Source organism: Peromyscus maniculatus, chromosome 6 (assembly GCF_049852395.1).
Source record: "Peromyscus maniculatus bairdii isolate BWxNUB_F1_BW_parent chromosome 6, HU_Pman_BW_mat_3.1, whole genome shotgun sequence".
NCBI classification, from domain to species: domain Eukaryota; kingdom Metazoa; phylum Chordata; class Mammalia; order Rodentia; family Cricetidae; genus Peromyscus; species Peromyscus maniculatus.
This window is the reverse complement of record NC_134857.1, coordinates 139,765,481-139,788,727: the sequence shown is the minus strand read 5'-3', so window position 1 is coordinate 139,788,727 and position 23,247 is coordinate 139,765,481. Positions and strand designations below refer to the sequence as shown.

General features: G+C 38.7%; 1 protein-coding gene across 1 annotated transcript; it reads right to left on the bottom strand.

The window, feature by feature from the left end:
- Positions 1-712: 712 nt before the first annotated feature.
- On the bottom strand, positions 713-21,554 carry Rpe65 (retinoid isomerohydrolase RPE65). The gene is made up of 14 exons (XM_006996780.4): positions 21,425-21,554; positions 20,329-20,411; positions 18,188-18,338; positions 15,087-15,194; positions 14,854-14,995; positions 13,218-13,365; positions 11,333-11,414; positions 10,998-11,130; positions 10,762-10,901; positions 9,874-10,003; positions 3,547-3,661; positions 3,361-3,455; positions 3,146-3,257; positions 713-1,456 (listed from the first exon to the last, which is right to left on the bottom strand). Exons 1-14 carry the CDS (start codon positions 21,433-21,435, stop codon positions 1,305-1,307), a joined length of 1,602 nt encoding a protein of 533 aa, XP_006996842.1. The 5' UTR covers positions 21,436-21,554; the 3' UTR covers positions 713-1,304.
- Between the last annotated feature and the right edge of the window lie 1,693 nt (positions 21,555-23,247).

The following is a 23,247-nucleotide window of genomic DNA, read 5'->3' as shown; positions in this document are numbered from 1 at the left end:
ACACACACACACACACACACACACACACATACACACACACACACACACACACACACTAATTACTATGTGGTCCTGGATGACATTCTCAGGTCTAAGAAAAATGTTTGCTTTGACAGTAAGTATACTTTCTCTTCCTTGACAGAGTAATGCTATATACAAATGAAGTATATAGAACTTTGTTTCTTAAATGTTAAAGAGTAATGTGAAGTATATAGGCAGATAGCTTACTAAAAACAACTTTTATTATAGAAAAGGAAGTTTTGAAAGTCTACATTCCTTTCTCATTTGATTACTAAATGCCTTAAATAATGCAGTTATTTTCAGTTTATATCTGTCTCACAGAGAAGGTATTATCATATAAATAAGTACTTAAGTTTTAATAGGAACTACTTGTTCAATGTCGTGGTAATGCCCGCATTACCGATACCCGTTTACCATGTCTGAGCGAAGGGCTGCGGATTAATCCCAGTAATCAGCATACCTGGAGAACTTACCGACGTCACCGCTCCGTGTGTTGAGTTCTGAATCCTCTTCAACCCCTTACCTGGTGTCCTAAGTTTTCTTCCCGGGTTTCGGCACCAGTTGCTGTCCGAAATTACCTTCCCGGGTTTCGGCACCAGTTGCGGCGTGCTCCTCGGCCAGCGAGGAAGAACAACCACCACGTGAGGATTCTTCTCAGATCACACTTTATTGGAGTGCCTCTTGGTTAAGGGAGAGCGGGAGGTGAGGGGCGGCCAGTGAGGACTAAATGCACCTGCTTATAAAGGGAATCAGGCAAACATGCCGTACTGTGATTGGGTCCCGCCAGAATGCTAGCACAGGGAGCCACGGGATAGGCTGAGGACATAAGGCCAATTACCATACTTGTGCATCATAGCCAAATATGGAGTTGTTTACAGCTAGGCTACCAGGAAGCCAGCGCCATCTTTGAATGGCGGCTCCCTACAGTTCAACTCAGTGATTTCTGAAAAGCACTGCAAAATTGTGTTCATCTCCATCTTAAAACCAGCAAGACAGCAAGCTAAAATAGGCAAAATTTGATTGTAGATTGGGGGCTAGTTGGCCTTCTTGGTTTTGTAATTAAAAACATGTTGATGATTTTATTTAATTTTTAATTAAAAATTACTTTTATTTCTTACACATGGACATGTAGGTGCCATGGTGTGTGTGTGTAGAGGTCAAAGTAAAGATTTCAGTAAGTTCTATCTTTTCACTATGTGGATCCCAGAGATTGAACTCAGGTTTCCAGGCCTGGCAACGAGTAACTTTACCCATGGAGTCAGTTTTGCTGATCTGGAATATGTTCATGATCTTTTGAACAGTCCATGGAAGGTAACAGGGATATTAGTCTCCACTTCAGCCCTGGCAACTTCACTCAAGTCTTTGGCATTCAGAATCAGGAGGTATGCAGGCTTTTGTCCAGCTCCGGGGCTCACCACCACGCTCAGAACCACACCTGTTAATTAAGGCAGTTTTGAAATTTTGAAATCAGATCTTAATATTATTTGGCATTGAGATTATATAGACAGTAAGGTGGTATTACATTAAATATAGAAAACCATGTGACTTAGCTTGTTCTGGCTCTTCAATCACCTGTCTGTATGACCACTTGAAGGAGTACTAGATCTAAACTCTTTCTTCCTGATTAGCACTGCCCCAGGAAGGGGCTGACCTTGTCTTTGTCTCTTACAGCTGCAACCACAGTATCTTAGTACAATGACCAAAGTACAAACTCAATGTTGACTAAGTTAGTGGATCTATGTTCTTATCTGTAGTATAAGACCATAGTCTTTGCTCTATTTACTAGAAAAAAGTTATGATAAAGTAAAAATGTATACTTTAAAACTTTTAAAGCAGAAGAGTCTGTTATAATTATAATTTTCAAGACCTATATGTAAGTTTACTTCTTTCAGACAAAATGAAACATACCTTTTACACTTTTGAATTGTGGGAGGCCAGCTAGGAGACTAGCTCCCACATTTTACCCCAGGGATAAGAGATTTAGATAGAAGGATAGAGGGGAGAGAAACAGAAACACAGGATAGCCTTGGGAGAGACTGGATCCCTATCCACCAGCCCCTTCTGTCTCTTCTAAAGGGCTATTTATAAGAATGCCAAGGGGTGGAGCAAAAGACCTCCCCCCAGCACAGCCAAGTGCAGAACTTTTCCAATCACTGGTAATCATGCACATGGTCAAGTAATCTTCTAATGCAGCTCTGCTGGGTAAAGCAAGTTCAGATCTCACCAGGAAACCTTTGTGGGCCTCCACATTGAATAAGTGGTATGAATGTAAAAACTTTATGTCAGAAAATGGTCCCATAATTATTTATTTCATTCTTCTACAGTTTCCAATATTTTATTAAATTAATCATTCAGACTATAATATTTCCCTGTCCTTCCTTGCATTGATTTTTAAAAGTTATTTTGTTATTTTTATGTGTATGAGTGTTTTGCCTGCATGAATGTTTTGTAGACCTGTATGTCTGGTACTCATAGAGGCCAGTAGAGGGTGCTGGATCACCTGAGTTATAGCTGGTTGTGATCTATAATGTGGGTACTGGGAATTGAACCCAGTCTTCAACAAGAACAGTGCTCTTAAACACTGATTCAGCTCTCCACACTCCCTATCATTAATGCTTAATTGAGACTGATGCTATGTAATGCAGTTTTTCAATTATATGCTGAGGCTCTGAATTCTTCCTTAGCCCCGACTTATTAAAACAAAGAAACAAACAAACACGAGTTCCAGAGCTGCACATTCATTGATCAGCTAGAATATTCTATTTCTCTTATTAGAACTCTATCTGCTTTTTTTAGAAATATATTTTGGTCAGGAAAAGCAAATACCTAGAATTCTTGCAATCACACCCTTTTCTCATCCCTTCCATTCAGAGCTCCACCATGACACAGAATGTATTTTGCTGTGGTTGTTGTTGTTTGTTTGTTTGTTTTTTAATATTAGCAATCAACAAGACCTGACTACAGATGAAAGTCACTTTCAAAGGAATTCAATTCTTGAGTACCATTCACAGTTTAAGAATCACTTTTGAAAATTAGCGAATAATCAACCCAACCCCTTTCCTAATATTAAACACATGTGTTTCAGCACAAAAAGAAGTTCAGACACATGAATTGATTTCATTACCATCATCCTCTTCTAGGGCTTCTGGATGAGAAACAAAGATGGGTTCAGATGGGTAAGAATCTGGCTCTTGCCACATCCAGATTTCTTTAGTTTTGACATTCAGCTTACAGAGCTGCTTGTGCCCAAGAAAAAGCAATTGGTTAATTAATGAGCTGCTTTACTTGACTAGCACATGATTCAAAGTTCTATTGGGTGTTAGTAAGGTGTTTCATTACCTTGTCTGGTACAAAGTGATTCAACCCAAGTCCATACGCATAGGTATAAGGTTTTCCTCCATATTTCTGATAGTTGATTTGAGGAAATTCAAAGGCTTCAAAACAGAACACAGACATAGGAAAACTCAGTCTCTTTAAGTGGAACATCTGTTCCCTTCTCAGTGATGTTTTCTCTATATTACTTACCTTGACGGGGCCCTGAAAAGAGAACCTCAGGTTCCAGCCAGATGGTCTCATCACTGCACAGAATTGCTGTGGCAGTTGTGTGGGCAAGTGTGACTAAATTCCTGCCTGTGTCAGCCTTAGGAAGAAGATAATAGAGACTTCAGTGAGCAGGGAAGAAAATCCAAGCATCTGTAAATGCAGACTTCTTAAATTTTGCCTCCTCTTTCAGGGCTCATCATGTGGGGAGTAATAACAAAACAAAAAGCAGTCTAGGAGCCTGGCTACTGTATCAGATTTGAAAATCTCTCAGATACCATATTGGTAGGTTATAAGTAACCCACTGGAAACATGCTGTTTAGGGTTAAATGTTTGCCTCTACTTGAACGTGATAGCCATATTGATTAGCTTAAAATCCTGGATAATGGTCTTAGACTTCAGAAAAGGTGGCATGTGACACTGTCCTTTCCTAAAACTCAATTCTTCTATGTAGCCAATCAATCAGGCAAATCTGTTTCTTAACAACTTACTTACTTCTGTGTGGAGGTCCAGCTTCCACATTTATTTACCCCATGGACTCTTGAGGAGTGAGGAATAAGAGATAGAAATATAGAGGAGAGAGACAGACAGAAGCACCAGATAGCCTCGGGAGGGCCTGGGTCAAAACCCACCAGCCCCTTCTGTCTCTTCTAAAGGGCTTTTAAAGGAATGCCAAGGGGTGGAGCAAAAGACCTCCTCCAAGCAGAGCCAAGTGCAGACCATCCCAAACACCTGGTAACTATGCATGTGGTCAAGCCATCCCCAAATGCAGCCCTGCTGCATAAAGCAAGCTAATAACTCACTAGAAAACCTTTGTGGGCTCCCACACTGTATGCTAGGTACCATGCTAGGTGCTAGGAGGGCAAAGGTTATTTAGGGATTCTCCAAATAAATTCTCTATTACAAATGCAATTAGCATGACTGAAAACATCTTGGTCATTTGATTACTTCATGAGCACTTATTAAGCATCTCCTGTAGAACATGGATTATATTAGGTGTTGGGGAGACAGCTATAAGAAGGGCTGAAATGGCCACATGGCATGTGAATATAGAATTTGAGAAAACACATGAAAGCATTACAATCCAGGACTTTTGTAATGCTCTAGGACAAAGGAGAACATAGGTAGCACTTGCTTGTGGGTAGGAAGAACAGGGCATTACAGTGGGTTCAGAACATAAGGCAGTTAGTGTGTCCCATGGACAAATGGGTGGAGGAAACTTCCTGTCTGTTTTAAGGAGTCAAAAAGACAAGGCCTAAGAACAACCTGAAGTTGAAATTTGACTTCAGATTAAAACAAGAACATGACCTTAAAACTCAGGAAGAAACAAGGATTGTCCAGGGAGTAAGGGTGATATAGAGCTAGTTAGCATGCTAGGGAATTGTGAATGAGCAGGTATGGCTAGAAGATTGTACCTGTGCCAGTGAGAAGCAGAAGTTTTGCAATCCTGGTAAGACTGGAACCTAAACCAGAGAAAGCCAGACTGTGGGGCTGGAGTCACAGTCTGAAAGCACTGAGATGGCTTCCTGCTTCTACCCACTCAAAGTTTCTGAAGGCTCAGAAGTTTAGGAAAGGTGACATGGCTCCATACAGGAGAAGAGTGAGGAAGAGAGCAATTGAGGAAAGGTCAGCTCAGAAATGGCTGAAAAGATACTATGTATACAATGGTAAAGCCAAACTGAGTGAAAAGGAAAATGGGACTGAGAACATGAAGGAAAGGCAATAGGAAAGTGATGACACCATACACAGAACTATCATAATCACATCCAACATACACTGTCAAAGGGGCTAGAAAAGCAGCCAAATAGTCTCTCACATCTCCTTTTACCACTGATCTGAATACAGAACACTGATACATCACCATGACAATGTTAATGAACAGTATCAGCAGTTTTTATTTAGATGCCCGACACTGTGCAATGCATTTGGCATGGATCATATACATTTAGTCCTCACAGCAGGTAAGTCCTATCTTTACCCCATTTTACATATGAGGAAATTGAGCCTCAGATGAAGGTCTATGGCAAGAGCACAGAGCTAGGGTGTGCCTCCATCCCAATTTTAAACCACCTGCTTGGCCAGAAGCTAACTTAGGATCCTAGACCCATGGAGAAGTCACATAGGATCTTAGGGACTCAATTTGTTCATCAGTGAGATGAAGCTGTTCTCAGAGAAAATTAAGGGTTTTGAGGAAGGACTGCTGTGAAAAAGTAGATTAAAAAATATATAGTTTCTGAAGAACAACCAAGATGTCAGCTTCTCGAGGATAAAGACAATTATTATCTTCTAGCTAGGATACATGAAAATGACATGCAGTTATATTGTCAAATAGAAAAACTACTAGGCCTGATTTTTAAAAAGACATTTATCTCTTCACATGTGCATATAATGATATGCAAACATATGTACACAGCTCTTTAAATGATTGCATGAAAACAGTGGGAAACACTCTTGGATCGTATTTTACACTCTCTTCTAGGTACAGAGGGGAATTTCCCAGGAGCAGTGAAGCTTGTGTTCTATTTGGAGATTAACAAATATACTTAATAAGGTATACAGTGTAGCATGAGTTTAGGAACAAAAAATAGAAGAGGGATCCAATGTGTGAGGGAAATTTGTGGGTTGAAATTTTAACACATAATCTGAGTAGGCCTCTTTGTAAAAGTGGCATTTGATAAAAAACTCTTAGATGAGGAAACCTGCAATGCATTCAGGCAGGAAGAAAAAGAAACAAAACAAAACAAAATAAATCTTCCAAAGAAAACAAAAACTGCCCAAATCTTGGAGAAGAATGATGCTGAGTATGTTCCAGAAGCACCAGAGATCAGCATGGTGGTAATTAAGAGAGATTTGTGGGGAGCTAGTGGGTTTAGATTGTGTAAGGCACATGGGTTATAGTGAGGACCTGGACTTTCACTGTGGATAAATGAGGGGAAGCTACAGAGAGTTTTGAGTAGACAAGGAACACACTGTGATTTATTCTTAAAGAAATCCCTCTGGTTACTATGCTGAGTGTAGAGTCAGGTACTTGTTTTGTAAATGTGGGTAACAGTGAAAGATTGGACTCAGCAAAACCAGTTTGTTTAATAGTAGTCCAATCTAGAGAAAATTATTCTAGCTAGACTGGTAACATTGGAGTCAGTGAGACAGGGTATATGGAGTTGACAGTTTTCTGGTGAATGGTGTTTGAAAGTGAGAGAGGCATTAAGCTCAGCACCTTGGTATCTAATCTGAACAATTAAAGGTTAGTATTGTCTCAGTATGTGTGAAATTGTTATAGGCTGGTGTACTTTTTGGTGGGGGCAGATAAGAAATTCAGGTTTTGTTTCTGAATATTAAATGGCAAAGTAGAGGTGGTGGTTATCTTGAATCTTGAGATTCAGAAACAGGGAGAGATGTTATGCAGGCTACTTTAATATTAAAATAATATGTCAAAGAAGTGAGGACACAAAAAGATAGTATGGGAGCCAAAGACTGAATTATAGGGCCTTCTCGCAAAAGGAAGGTATAGTGGTAGCTTGTTGAGGTAAAATATGTTAAGAGGACTTGGTATTAATTATGGTTCATTAAGACTAGCAGTGAAGGATAACTGAGAGGGAGAGAGGGAGGAGGAGAATTGCTGGAATGATGTATCTACTGCAAGGATAAGAAAGATTATTTCTGGTTAGGAAGATGGATATTCAGGATATAGGTATAGGTGCTGGTGGGTAGTATATGAGGCAGCAGGAATCTGTGATTCTTTTCTGGTTAATTTGTTTCAGATAAAAAAAAGCACCATCAATATTCCACATGAAAGTGGGGTGGGAGGTATAAAAGTGAGGAGAGGAGGTGGAATATTTAACTAGCAAAGTAAAATGATATGTGAAGTTAGGAAACGAAGCAGTAAGATTTGTGGTCAGACATTTAAAGTTGAACCAATTAACATGATTGTGTGTTTGCAGCACTTAAATTTAAACTCAGAGGTACAAATACAGAGAGGATAGATAATCTAATTAAACTACAGTATGATTTTTTTATAAAGAGGTGAAATAAATGATAATCTACAAGGATGTTCATAATCATTGACCATGAAAGATAAATTGAGTGAAATGGGAAAGTGACATTTTCAGGGTAATAAAGGATAGTAAGTGATATGTTCAATGGAAGAAAATTTATAGTAGAAGTGATAGGTAGCAGGGCAGGTAATATTAAAATATAAAAGGTACAGCTAGAGCATGGAATGAATGGGATTGAAAGAGCATTGACACTGCAGAAGAGCATTCATACTCTAAAGGGGATTATAGCTTCAGACTGTCTACTGCCCAATCTGTTCTCCATGCCATTGCCAGAGGAACCCATGTCATATACACATCTCACACCCTTGAACTCCCTAAGTGAGCCCTTACCAATTATATGCTACCCAGAGTCTGATAAAGCCCCTGTACAGTCTCACTCCAATCCATCTTTCCAGCTTATAACTGGAAGTTTTTCTCCCTGCCCGCTGGTACCCAAATAATCAGTCAGAAGCTTAATATTAATTCCAAACTGTTTGATTTATGGCTCAGGCTTACTGCTAACTAGCTCTTTTATCTTAAATTAATTCATTTCTATTAATCTCTGTATTGCCACATGTCTCATGGCTTTACCTGTGTTCCATTACATCTTGCATCTTGTTGTGTCTCCCCCCCCCCCCCCCCCGCCCCAGTACTTAGCATCTCCCCTGACTACGCCTTCCTTCCTTCCTGTATCTTTCCTTGGATTTCCTACCTGGTTATAACCTGTCTTGCCATGGGCCAGAGCAGCTTCTTTATTTACCAGTGGCAGCAACAGATATTCACAGCATACAGAAAGACCATCCCACAGCACCAGCCTCTTCTCTGCTCACAATAAAGCATCCCAGGGACTCTGTTATACATCTATGTTAAGTCCTGTTTGCTTGTTTTTTGTAAGACTCTTTGCCTTTGAAGTTCTTTTTCCTATCTACAGAGCCCAATTTCACCCAACTATCACTCTTTATCAGCTTACTTTTATCAAGTATATTAAGATATGCTTAAAGGCAAGATGATCACCTTCTAAGCAGGGTTTGCTTTCCTTTGCCTCTGATTTAAGTCTTTAGCTTAGTGTATCTGCCTCAATTCCTTTTGTCCAAGCAGGAGCACATGGATAGAAAGGGTATGTTATATGTTCATGTGTTTACATATATATATTTCTTGATTTTTGACTGGTATTTCTAGTTCATTAAAAATTCTGGATGTTTCTGATATTATTCTGAAACACTGAAGAAAGAGTCCAAAATGTAGAAGTAAAGAGATGGTTGTGTGGATTCCAGAAAGCCAACCCTCCAAACATTCATAAGAACCATGTTTTCTATTCTAGATCTGTCATTCTTTCAGTCACAAAGTCCCTTTAAAAGCATACTCTCTTAATGGCAGTATAGACCTACTGATTCCTACTGTATTTCATAGATGGATAATAGCAGGTTCAGAGTGGGCTTCCCTCCAAAGTCACCTTGTCTACTTAAGCAGAGTCTCATAGTTGCCTTCAAACTTTTCATTTCCAAAGAAAAGACAAAGTTTTCACATCACAGAGGAAGACACACCTGGAGCCCAGAAGACCTTTATTTCAGATGCCATCTACTCTCCACATTATTAATTTTTTTCTGAAAATCACTCCTCCTTTATAATGTTCACAGATTCCTACTTTATTTTACCTTATCAAGAGAGTATTTAAGACTCAACTTTGAGTTTCATGATTTTTTAAGGGTTCTTATTTATGTGTTAATAAATTTGAATGCTATTATCGTGCCAGTGTGCCTACTGCATTTATTTCAGTTACCAAAACTCTAGAGGAATATTCTAAATTCCCTCATAACTATCTAACATAATTATTATTTTTGTTGTCTAATGGGCATCTTCAGAGTTATAGAAAACCAAATTTCCTTTGTCAATGAACTGAGTCCCTACAAGAATGCTTTCTGATCTTACATTCTCCATAATTTAAAATTAATTAGGATATTTATAAAACTGACAAAGGATTCTAGGAATCACTGGAACTATAGTCATTAAGTATGCTTTCAAGGGGATTTTGTGACTGAAAAAGTCACAGATTTAGAATCAAGAAAATTACATCTCATCTGTGTTCTATGGAAATCGTCTTTTCTAAATTACAGCATTTTTTCCAGCTTCAGTTTCCTCATTTGTAAAATGAGAGGTTTAGTTAGTATTTTTAAAGCTTCTCTCCATTCTGAAATTTCAAGAGTATATGTATAAACATGACAGTTTCCAAGAGAGATAAAACACACTTTATATGTGAAATCCTTGTAAAGGAAGTTACCTTGTTTATTGTCAAAGGAAGTACATATCTCCTCACTTCAGGCTGAGGTGCCTTCATGGCATTTCTTTTCACTTCTTCCCAGTTCTCACGCAAATTGGCTAAATATAAGTAATTATAAACAAATTCAAACCTGTGAAAACAAGAAATCAAGCATGAACACAATTACAAAGAATTTGTCTTGTTTTGTTTTGAAGCAGGGTCCAATGTAACACAGGCTGGCCTTGAACCTAAGATCTTCCTGTCTCTTCCTGCTAAATGCTGGGATTTAAGGCATGTACCACCACATCTAGCCAATTACAAACAATTTTAGAGGTAATTCATGACTTTGAAAGCACATATGTCTGATTGTTATTTAGGCAACAACCCAGACTGCTATAGATAAGAAGAGTTTTAGAATCACTTCCTTCTCTTATTCACTGAGGGGAAAATTAAGAGGTCTGCCTCATGGATATGTTGCAGTAACAGCAGCCTATATAATTGTTGTTCTGCTTCATTGTCTCCACTCTGTGTCTTCAGGAATCAATGCATTTTTAATTTATTCTCTATCCTGAGAAGAGCATGTCTGCTTCTCTTATTCAGAATGACGGAGGGAGGGTTCAAGGCATCTTATAGGCCTTGTGCAGTTTAAAGGTACTTTCCAAGTCATAGAACCTTCTATTTTCAGATCTGGTTCAGATCCAGTTGGTTTTTATTATTTAGTATAGTTCTGATGTTCAGTCTATTTCTGATTTTCTAAATTCTGATCATTATCAGTTACACTTTTTACTATTTCATACCACTCCCCTTTGCCCCCTTTCATATTAAACAACAAGGGCTTGCACCTCTATTAAAGTATTTTGTTTCCAGAAGAAACTGGACATAAGGCATTTATCCAACATATTTTCTTACCCTTTCCAGCAACAGAGATCCACAATCAGAAACCCATTGTCTTCATAAGTATTGATATGATGAAAGAGATTGAAAGGGGAGGTCCTGTATTTATTATTGAAGTATTTTCTTCTTTTTTTGTCAGCAACATGAAGCCAAACCTAGAAAAGTAGGAAAATATTTTGATAAATTTATAAAAAATAAAATATTTCCCTCAGTATCACAATTTAACAAATGAATAAATGAGTCAGACATACCCCCATGCTTTCATTGGACTCAAAACAATCCATGTAGTTTGCTCCCCAAAGACTCCACGAAGAAAGGAACTTGAAAAGATTAATTTTGACTGGAGTCTCCACAAAAACAATATAGTTTGGAGTCAGACCAAAACTGTTCAGAAACACAAATGGGCTTGTAAATGAGAGGGTCAGTTCTTGGTTACAAAGAAATAGGTCTATATAAAGTATATTTAGTTACTCAGATCTACAATACTTATATGAAATAATTAGCTTTAAACTTAGTTTTTTACAAGAAACTGTCCTGATCATGTAGACAAAGGATAAATTTAAATTTGAGCCGTTCTTTGAATTACCTGTGTACATAAGATGGCTTGAACCGATCACTGCAGGGGAACTGTACAACAATCTCTGACTTGTTTATTGGGTCTTCCTTGTCTGAAATAAAGTGGTTTTTAAGGCTTTTGATCATCATCATCATCATCTTCTGCATCATCATCATCATATTTAAAACAGCTTATACAAGCAAAAATACATTTTCAGATGTGGATCTTTTTTCAAAGCTTGTTTTCATCTCCTCAGTCACTGGGCTATCTTAGTAGAATTTTGTTGTTAAGGGGGTCTTGAGTAAGGGGTGGTTATCTCAAGGTCCCACTAAGTTCCTTTTGGGGTAAACACGAAAATTTGTACATCTTACAAAGAAGATTTTATGGTGATATTTTATTTGTACTGAAATATGATTTTAATTGTATGTTAATAAATAAAGTTGCCCTGGGGTCAGAGCTATTAGAGCCATAGCAAGAGCATGGTGGTTAGAAGAGTTAGGTAGATTTCTGTGTGTTCAGGGATACAGCCAGTATTTGGAGACATACGCCTTTAAGACCTGGAGGGCGGTACTTACAGGCAGTGACGAGGCAGTCATGTGGTTGGGTTTACAACCAATGAGAAGGCAGAACAGAAAGACTATTTAAAGACAGACAAACAGGAAGAAGCTCTCTCTCGGGGAAGCTAGGAGCACTGCAGGAGGTAAGATTTTATCTCTGAGCTCTGACCTCTCGGCTTTCTCTTTTACATTGGCTCTGTGTTTCTTATTTTAATAAGACGATTGGTTACATCTACAAGATTTACTCAAGAAAGTGAAGTGAAAGTTGGAGAGCAAGGAGACATTTGACATACGGTTAGATAAAGAACTGAAGCAGAGGACAAGAAAGTGGCAGCTGAGGGTCCTGGACAGAAAGTCACAGGTACAGACCTGAGGGCATCTGATGGGATGGAAGTAAGTTATAGATTGACAAGAAAACAAAGATACACCAGCCACAGATTGAATTAAAGAACAAATATCCCAAACTAAATTTTAAAAGACAAAATTTCTCCTATTGAAGGCACAGGAGAAGTTCACTTTTTATAAGCTCTTGGGGGTCTCCTTCCCTCAGGCTTCCCTCTCTTTTCTGATTGGTCCTAGCCCAGGTATCCTCCATTCAATAGGCTCTTTTCCTTTGGCCTGTCATTTACAGTCAGAAACAGTTTCTGTCTCTTCCAGGGAGGGGGAGCTTCTCCCACCCTGGAAGCATCAAGTTGCTCTTCTTTGAGAGGCCCATCTTGTTTCTCAGATCCATTCATGTTCTGCTCACTTCCCTTCACTGTGAAGATACCCTAACCTAGGAAAATCCTAACAGCAGCAAATTTTTAAAACACATAAGGAAGAGTACTATGGAGTCACATCTTAGAACAAGTGGAAGTCAGGTTTAAATACAGAGAAGTAAATTAGTGTTTTAGTGTGGGCAAAACCCCCTCATGGTATTGCAAATTTCCTTAAAACCATAGTATGGATGAGCAATATCAACAGTTTTGTCCAATAAGTATTATGCATACTAAAGTTCATGCATGAGAAAATAATACAAATGACTTCTTAAATCATGGCAATGAATTCACTCCCAAAATTTCTCAGTCTACCCAAAGAGTAACTCAATATTTTGCTTGGTATATGAGTAAGTGCTCAATAAATGTTTCATAAATATAAATTCAAATTACATTTAAATACACATATGCACTAGATCTTGAAATATTGTAGAATAGAACTTAGCCCCTTGTTTTATGGATTTTGAAGCCATCATTGTCTATTGTCCTGCTTCTGGACATTAGTCATCTAGGATAGGAATGAGAGAGAGTCTTATCAAGCCCAATAATAATCCTGATACTATAATCTGTATCCTATATTTCTAGCATTTTTGAGTGACTTACTTGCTTGCAGTGGAGGAATCTTAACAATGTTGTAGGCAACTGAAAAATTTTTCCCAAAGCAGTTGCCAATATTGTAAACAGTTCCATCACTTTCAATATGTGGATGAGCAGTGGCACCATTGACTGAGACATAGTTGCAAAGATCAACCTGTGGAATGAGAAATAAGTCTTGGGGGTCCTGTCAGCTTCAGTTGTACACTATGAGCAGGGCACTGGGTATAGTATTGGCATTGAGGTTGTCAGTAAACTAATGGCAGGATATCCAAACTCCTTTCTTCTATCTCTTTGAAAAAAATTACATTAATGTTATTTATAGTCCTGAATTCCATGACTGATCTCCTAGACAGCCCTTATCTCCTTTGTACTCCCATTTCCAAATAAACATTTTAAAGTATAACTGTGTATATAATTTCTTTTAGCAAAGACTTTCAGTAACTTTCCATTAGGAAAACAGTTCATTTCAAATTTCTAGCCTATTATTTAACCTTTCAGATTTACCCAACAGCATGCCACGGCTCGTTTGAAACTATTTACACTTCAAGATGACTAGTTCTCAGTTTAAATATTGCCCCCTACCTGAAATATCTGAGCCATTTTTGGCTCAGATCTAAAGACATTTCTCGTATTTAGCAGACAGGGTCAGGACCATCAAGCCCCTACAGTGTATGGGACAGCCCTACAGGGAAGGGCCATCTCCTGCCCAAAGCTTCCACAGAGAACTGTGACAGGTCTAGTTTAAAAAGATTATTCACAGTCTCTGCAAACATATCCCTTATTTTTCCATCTCTGTATCTTTGATAACACAACCCCTTATTCTAGAATGTTTTTTGATCAAATTTACTGAAGCTACATGTATTCAGAAAGTATATAAGTTCAAACTTTGATCTCTTTCTCCACCCTAAACAAGTACCTCGAGACATATTTCTGTATCTGCTTTCCTTAGGTTTACATTTTCTTAAAAGATTCACCACATTATGAATCCTTCTGTTGGGTGCCTATTTGATTTCCCCATCTAGAAGTTAAGCTTGCTAAAGACAAGCACCTTGCAAAATATGTTAACACATACTGGTTGAGACTGTGTGTCTATTTTAAGAAATAGTCATGAAGACTGCATAAGTTCTCAGCAAAGTGTGTCATTTTCTAATATTTTGGTTAATACTATTCCATTTAAAATACAACTTTATTTCTAATAAAAAGTGTCTACAAAGGACAAACTGGTGCAACACAGTTACCTACAACAATCAGTGGCAGGTTTTCAATATTAAAAGCTATAATTTTGAACACTGGTATTTATATCTTATAGGTCAGAGACAGTACTGTGTTACTCATTGATATATTCCTTGTATCTTACAAAAGTTTTTGATACATGGAAAAGTCTCAGAAAATATTTGTGTTACAACTGAATGAATGTTAGCTGTTTTAAGTGGTTTCCTCCCATCTATGTAAGTATTTAAAATGTCATAGATTAAGAAGTAAATTTTACCATACATATGTTATATGTCTAGCAGTTGGTGACCAGCAAGAAGTTGAAACTTAATATGCCTCATGTTCTTTCTGTTGAATTTATCCTAATGTTTTAATTCCCAGTTCCCAGTTTTATGTGCTTGAGCAATATTCCTTGAGCACAGTCTCCTACCTGCTTAATTGTCTCCAGGGTCTCTGGGTTAATTTTTGTGATAAAGTTAGTCTCTGTACAGGCATAGTAATCTTCTCCCACTGGGTAGATATTTACAAGGGCATTGTCAGTAACCTCCACTCCTCGAAAGTAAGAAAAAAACCTACAGAAGTAAATGATTTTTCCAGTTCAATAACTTTTAATCTACATGAACAAAAAAGGGCTGATATAAAATGCAATTTGGTTTTATTAACCTGGAAAATATATTCTTGCAGGGGTCTGGGAAAGCACAGGTGCCAAATTCTGTTATGACAATCCTCTTCTCAGTCATTGCCCGAACATAAGCATCAGTGCGGATGAATCTGAAGGACAATGAGAAATGAGGAAAGGATACATTCATACAGGACACATGAAAATACTCAATGTGTTTTCATCTAATTGGAAACATAAACTCAAAAAGAATAGGGAGAACCATCAGCTCCTTTTATTTGGATAACCAACAAAGGAATGAGTTAGGAAACTCATTTTATTGATAGGAAACTGAGTTGCCAAAACTTAAGTGGCTGATACATATGTGATTACAACCATGGCCAGCGTTAGAAAAAGTGAATGTGTCATATCATACCAGAAACCCACAATGTGGTGGGTAGTTTTCATCAACTTGACATAAACTAGAGTTTTTGGGAAAAAGTGAAGTTTAATTGAGAAGATGCCTCCATCTTCCTCCAACCCTCCAAATTGCCCATAGAAATACATGGGACATTAATTTTTTTATTAATGATTGATGTGGAAGATTCCAGCCCACACTTGGTGGTACCACCACTGAATAAGTGGTAATAGAAAGGCTGAAGGCTGGAATGAAGGTTTAGTCATTAAGATCATTGGTCACTCTTCCAGAGGAATGGATTCAATTCCCAGGACCCATGTGGTGGCTCACAACTGTAATTCCAGGGGATCTGACACCCTCTTCTGGCTTCTGCAGACAATGCACGAATGTAGCACATAGATATACAAGCAGGCAAACATAAACATGAAATAAAATTTCCAAAAACTTTTTTAGAAAGAAAGCAAAGGGAGGGGCAAAGAGGAGGAAGAGGAAAAGAGAGAGTTGAAAAAGACAGGGAAGGAGAGAGAGAGAGAGAGAGAGAGAGAGAGAGAGAGAGAGAGAGAGAGAGAGAGAGATATGCAACCAATAGGCAGTATTCTTCCATGGTCTCTGCTCCATTTCCCCAATTATTCCTGACATGGCTTCACATTCTGACAAACCGTAAAGTGTAAGATGAAATAAACCCTTTCCTTCCCAAGTTGCTTTTGGCCATATTTGTTTTTATTACAGAAATAGAAAACAAACTAGGACACACGGGTACTTCACACACGTTACTCATCACATTATAGGACACAGTGTGCTGGGTTATGTTCCTTTCATTATCCCTCTGACTTTGTGTTTCTCTTTAATTTTAGAATTTATTGTATACTTTAAAACTTAGTTATTATTGAATTTTATCTCTTCCACAAGCTGATTGGCTGAGCCATTCCCCAGACTACCTGGCAAATGCTGCCTAAGGTTTATCACATGAGGGCAAAGTAAGTTCTGATTTTGTGTGTTTATGACAAGGAGTATATATGAATGTACACACTAGAAGGTATATGAAAGCTTTGCCTGAAGTCCAAAATTGCTTTGCTAGAAAAATTTATGCTTGGCAGGCCCTGCTTCATTTTTGTCACTGTTCAAATCCTATTTCCAGTTTCCCCTTACTCTTCCTTTGATGTCTCTTCAAAATGCTTGAAATTCATGGTGACCATACCACTAGCAGGCTGGAACATTCAAATAGGAATCAGGGTATTTACTGTGTTGGTGTGGGGGCTTTTTGGAATGATGGCTTTAGCAATAACTATTGTTGTTATTATTATTAAAATTATTATTTCTATTATTATTTGTGCTGTGGGATGTCCTGTATGCTGTAAAAATATGTTGCTATGATTGATTGATAAATAAACGCTGATTGGCCAGTAGCCAGGCAGGAAGTGTAGGCGGGACTAGCAGAGAGGAGAATTGGGGGAATAGGAAGGTGGAGTCGGGGAGACGCCAGCCTGCCATCCAGGGAACCACATGTAAAGGCAACAGGTAAAGCCACGGAATATGTGGCAACATATAGGTTAACAGAAATGGGCTGAGTTTAGTGTAAGAGCTAGTCAGTGGTAAGCCTGAGCTAATGGCCCAGCAGTTTAATTAATATAAGTTTCTGAGTAATTATTTTATAAGTGGTTGTGGGCTCCGTGGTGCTGGGCAGGACTGGAGAAAACTCCAGCTACAATTATGTGTATTATATTAGGCTTGCATGGATGTCTGTGTACTACATGTATGCCTGTTACCTACAGAGGGCAGACAGGGGCATCAGATCTCCTTGGTCTGGGTTTGCTGCAGACTGTGTGAACTGCAGCTGCTAAGGTATGAGAACTGAATTCTGGGTCCTCTGTCAGAGTGGCTGCTGAACCATTGCTCTAGCCCTTTAGCCAAAAACTCTTGTTAAAAAATTTTCTGTCTCTGTCTTTCTCTGTGTTGCTCCTCTCTCTACCCCTCACATGTCTCTTCTCTGTCTCTCTCTATCTCTGGTATTTCTGTGACATACTTGGTCCCTTCTTCCTTTGTGGCACCCTTTCTCTTTCTCAGTTCTTAAAAAATTTTAAACACTGGTGTGTGTGTGTGTGTGTGTGTGTGTGTGTGTGTGTGTGTGTGTGTGTGTGTGTATACATGTACACTGGAACATATGCATGTGCCACTGAATGCATACAGAGTTCAGAGACAACTTGCTGGAGTCAGTTTTCTTCTACTATGTGGGAACTAAACTCAGGTGGTCAGACTTAGTGGCATGTAAGGCTTACCTACTGAACCATTTCACAGGCCACTTTCTCAGGTCTTTCTGATGATTAAAAAACCCAAGATAAACAGTAGTCTGATAATTACAACAGTAATAGCAGCTTTTGCTTCTACTACATTCTTGCTACTCATTTAGTCATGAGTAGATTCTACTATTTCTTTCATTTTATAGATGACAAATAAAAGAATTAAAAGCCAATTTCTTGCCAGAAGTCATCAGTGAAGACAAGCAGTGCCTGGTGGATTCAGGATTTGAAAAAAGGCATGTTTGGCTCTGAGCTCTTGAGCCTATCTTGTTTTAGCATATATATGGACCTTGCAGATATACAGACATCCACAGACCATGAAGAAAAAAGAAAGAAATGAGTTTGGAGGTTTGCTCTGTGTTCAGGAAGATGAAAGTTCACACAAGGGGAAAGGTTCCAATAAGACAGGCTCCACTCTGGTGAGGACAGCCATGAAACAGTGCTGACTTACCTCCTATGGTATGTGACTTGGCCCTCCTTAAAGTCAAACTTGTGCAAAAGAGCTTGTCCATCAAACAGGTGATAGAAGGGCTCAGATCCAACTTCAAAGAGCCCTGGCCCACATCGAAGGAGACTGCCAGCAAGCCAGAGGGGAATTCTACCTGCAGCAAAGTGAGATAGCAAGTGGTGCCACTTACTAGATTCCCCAGGTGCCTGTCCATTTGTCATTTCTCTGCTTACCTTTGGATGGAACATCAGGCTTTCTTATGCACTTTGGTGGATTGAAAAGCAGAGGGAGTAAGGGCCAAAATATTATAACTAGGAATGTTGATATGGTGGCAGGAAAAGTTTTTTTTATATATATATTTTGAGACAGGATTCCACTGTGACACCTTTGATGGCCTGTATACAGTTTATAGACCAAGCTGGCCTCAAACTCAGATTCATCTGCCTCTATATCTTGAGAGCTGAGCATAAAGGTGTGCACCACTGTACCTATGTAGAAAAACCTTTTAAATGAAGCAACAGGAATGCTGAATTTTTAAAATCTAAAACTCCCATTTCTCTTGGGGTGTGAATCAGCACCCTTGATGAAATTCATCCTCTGTGGCAGAAAAGGTACAAGGCTAGGTGTAGGGTCTGAACTCAGATGAGAAACAATCCTGGGGATTTCCATCTTCCACAGTGAGGCTTGGTCAGTCCTCTTATCACTAGAAAAAGTACAACATGTTTGCTAATTTCTTACCATGTCTTTATTTTCAAACAAGTAAGAATGAAGACTACAAATCAAGGTCACTAGCATACAGGACATCAGATTAAAAACTGAAAGCATGCACATTTTGATACCAGAGCTAGATTGTTGGCACAACCATCCAGCTGAGGAGCACTGACTTCTCTTTTATAGAGCAGGAAGCAGAGAAAAGATTTGCCCAAGCACTGACATTTCCCCTAGCATCCTGTTATAATCAGCAAGGCCTCTATGAGTCACATGGGGTCTTCAGACAGAGTTGACAATAGTAAAAGTGACTGCTGTCTATTGCTTACTTGGTGTCTAATACTGGGTTAGTAATTCTACTTAAATTACCTCTTAGTTTTCACAATATCCCCACAAAATAAATGTTGGTCTTTAGAAAGTGAAGGAATTGAGGTAAAAATAATCAAGCCACTGATAGGAACCTCAGATAGTGAAATAATAGGGTTGTAACAACACTGCCACCTGCAAGTGCTTCTGATGTAATAGGCATGACACCACTCTCTTTCAATGAAAAACTATCAGACACTTGTCACTAGACTCTCATTTAAGACCTTTGTTGGACAGACACTTATAAAACATTTTCTATATGGTGAGCATTGAACAAGGGACTGTTAGATTGAAGATGACAAAGATATAGTCTTCATTCTCAAGGAATTTCAGTTAAATAACAACTATCTACACTGTGGAAGTAGAGTGGAGGTAAATGAGAGAAGAGGAATTCTTATTATTAAAACCTGAAGTTCAAAAACAACATCAGAAGCTATCCTCAAAGCCCTGAATGTCTTAAATTTCTTCTTTCCATTTTACTCTTCATTTTTCTTCCAGGTTCAGATCCCTCCAATTTTTAAAAAAATTATTCACTCTGTGTATATGTGTATGGGCATGTGCCAAAGCAAGTATTTGGAGGTCAGAAGGCAACTTGGAGTTGGCTTTCTACATGTGGGTTTGGAGTCAAACTCAGGTTTATCTAGTTTGGTGGCAAGGACCTTTAACTTTACCTGATGAACTGTCTTACCTGCCTCGTCTAATTTTTTTCTAATGAATTAACAAGTCTTGGGCCAGTAAGAACTCACTAGTTACACTAGAGTGGTATTCAGGTTTATTTGATTTACTTTTACTTAGTAAAACATTTTAGAGAAAAACAAAACAAATGAGCTCTGTATTCCCTTTCCTGTATTGTGGAAACAACCAGCACTGAGAGACCTGAATAAATATGAAACCTGAAAAAAATGGTCTTGACAGAATAGAAAGATTTCAGAAGAGCTAAACTGTGGTGGCCTGAACCCAGTACTCAGAGGCTAAAGCAAGGGGGTGTCATGTTTTACACCAACCTAGGCTATACAGCAAGACTACAGTTTAGAAAACACAACAAGAAAGCAAAGATGAATGAAACTAACCTGTGACATGAGCTGTTAGTGGTGAGGACAGTTCCTCCACAGTTTCAAATAGCTTCTTATAGCCACCAGCAGGATGTTCAATTCTGAAATGTGGGGGTAATAGAAAGAAGCCTAGGTTTATTCTCAAAGAGTCCCAGGGGTCAGAGGTAGTGCTCTTGGAGAATAGTGCTTTAAGGACAATTTCCAGTTTGGCTGCAGCCCAGCCTATTTAGGGTTTTATGAGATGCCCCTCAGGCCCTTCCTTTCATGTCAAGGAGAATATCCTCACTTTTAATAACAGTGGTCATATGGTTCTAATCCCACTTTCTGCAGTTTTTCATGCTCTAGTCTTGCTGTGCTCTCTTCTCTTCCTGAATTGTGGCACCCACAAGGTTCTTCTCAAGAATTTAGAGACACACAACTGAGGCATCTCTGACCTTCTCATGGACTCATTCAGGGTCAAGTGCACCACCCTTAGTTATTTATCATACTATGCTATTAGTTCTTCCCAACATCTCATGTCTCTACCAATTCTCAAGAGCTATAGTACTTTCAAAAAGTAGATCAAAAGATTCAGGTCCTGTACTGTTTTGTGTGGGCCGATTTCTTATGTCTTATCTTTGCTTCTGTTTTATAACTTCTTAAAGTGCAGTCCTGACTAGACCTCCTAATTATAACTACTTTTTATCAATCACTTATCATTAAACATTTTACAAAAAGAATCTCATATTGTACTTGAGCATTTGAATCTTTCAACACTACAGTAGGGTAAGTAGCATTATGATATTACTTCTGAAGTTGGAAAAATTTTTAAGAATTAAGTAATTTAGACTTAAAAGCACATGTAATTTGCCAAAGACACACAGGTATAAAATGACCAGACAAAGCTTATCTCTGTGTTCACAACTGCCTTCCAGGCCCATTGCAATTTGTACAGTCTTACCACCATCTGAATGTGAACTTTGTATATTCAGTTCACTGCAGGAAAAAGTGTCTCCAGCTAGGCCCAAGGGTCTTCTTAAGCAAGCCACCACCCAATACTATCTCTCTAAAACAACCTGAAATACTCCATTTACTACCACAAAGGCACAATACAAGCTCTCTCAGAGATACTTACTGGATAGACATTTTCTCTCAGTGAAGACTATAGAGAGTTCTGGCACCAGCTTTAGGACAAGGAAACAAGTCCTTAGCCAGGACTTTTTTTGTATTCCATCTAATCCCCGGAAGTGCCAGTAGCTCTGGGAATCCTCTCCACCCCTCAGCTGATACAGGGTAACAGAAGTGGCTTTCAGCACTTTAGATACTTGCACATTATTTGGACTTGGTGTTTCCATAACAGTGTTTTGGCTGTTTTCCACAGACCTGGATCCTTCCCAAGGACAATGAGAAGTGGGTTGGATAGAAAGGAGCTGTGTGGGAATGACATGACAGTCCTGAGCTGACTTCAGTCACCACACTTTTTTTGGTATCCACCTCTGTCCACTAACTCTTTGCTATCATCTTCACCCTCATTCATTTACTCAATTATTAAAAAAAAATCTTTTGTATATGATCCAGAACTTGTTAGAGACAGCACAGTCATTATCCTCATGTTGTAATTGTCATGGTGACCAGGTACAGTTTAATAAAATTTGCTAGTGCTAACATTGGAGGTGTATGGGGTGCTATCATCACATGTTATATCCTTCTTTAGCACAGTTCAGTACCCAGGTCCCTTCAACAAGGCTGTGGACTTTAGCTGTTATTTATAGTTGAGGAGGAAACACTACATGCTCTTGCTTATCACCACTACTTACCTGTTGCCCATCACTGTCTGTCCTGACTATTACATTACTCTTTTTTCTGTACTCAGAAACTAAACAATGCTGTTTTATTCACATGTCCACATTCATTTTAAGTTACTGTTATTATTAAGGACAGACATGTACTGTTTATTGGAGCCCTAGGAAAACAGACAAGATAGAGAGAGCAACAATAGCATTTTTTTTTCAGGAAAACTGAGAAATAAATTTAAATTTAACAAATGGTTATCACTACCCACCCTTCCACAACAAAGCTGTAGAACAGTCAATCTGACTACTCAGAAAGATACTAGGAACTTTCCCAGCTTGCTTGCAGCATGGGCTCTGGCCCAATAAGAGGCAGAATGAGAAGGTAGTGGTATCACCTAGTGCTTGGTCTTACTGGAGGTTCTGCTCATCCATAATAGTCATTAGACAACTTAAGACACTGTGTAGAGGAGCTTAGGTAATAACTGGACAGTTAAGTCTCCAAGTTCCATCTTTTAAATATTCTATAGATTATGCTAGCTACCTAACATTTAACCTACATGTACACTGCTCTACATAGTTAAAGTTGGTTTCACTTTTTGCAACTAAGTGTCCAGTTTCTATAAAATTATGGTGGTACTCAGGAAGAATGTCTCTATTTGTTTTAGGAAGTCCTACAAGAAAAAGAGCAATCTGAGCTAGGAAGACTATATATAAGCCAATGAAAGTACAAGCAATACAGAGTTCAGGCCAAGCTTAGAATATTTATAAAGTTTAGATGTGAATGTAATACAGTGAACTAGAAAGAGGTATAACTGGCTGGAAAGGTGGGTTGTGTGTGTGTGTGTGTGTCTGTGTGTCAACTTGATATAAGCTAGAGTTATCTGAAAAGAGGAAACCACAACTGAGAAAAGGCATCAATAAGATTGGCCTGTAGTCAAGTCTGTGGGGCATTTTTTGTGATGGATGAGCCTAATCCATTGTGGGTTATACCACACATGGGTATGTAGGTAGTCTTGGGTGCTATAAGAAAGCAAGCTGAATGAACCATGGGGAGCAAGCTAGTGAGCAGCTCTCCTTCATGTCCTCCACTTTAGTTCCTTGCCTCCAGATTCCTGCCTTGATTTCCTGCCCTGATTTACTTCAGTGATGGAATGTGACCTGAGAG

Coding starts and splice junctions, on each gene's coding strand:
- Rpe65 (XM_006996780.4), bottom strand. Junction 11,415..13,217: donor GATTCCTCCACTGCAAGCAA/GTAAGTCACTCA, acceptor ACTTTATTTCAG/ACAAGGAAGACCCAATAAAC. Junction 11,131..11,332: donor AAGCCATCTTATGTACACAG/GTAATTCAAAGA, acceptor GTTTCTGAACAG/TTTTGGTCTGACTCCAAACT.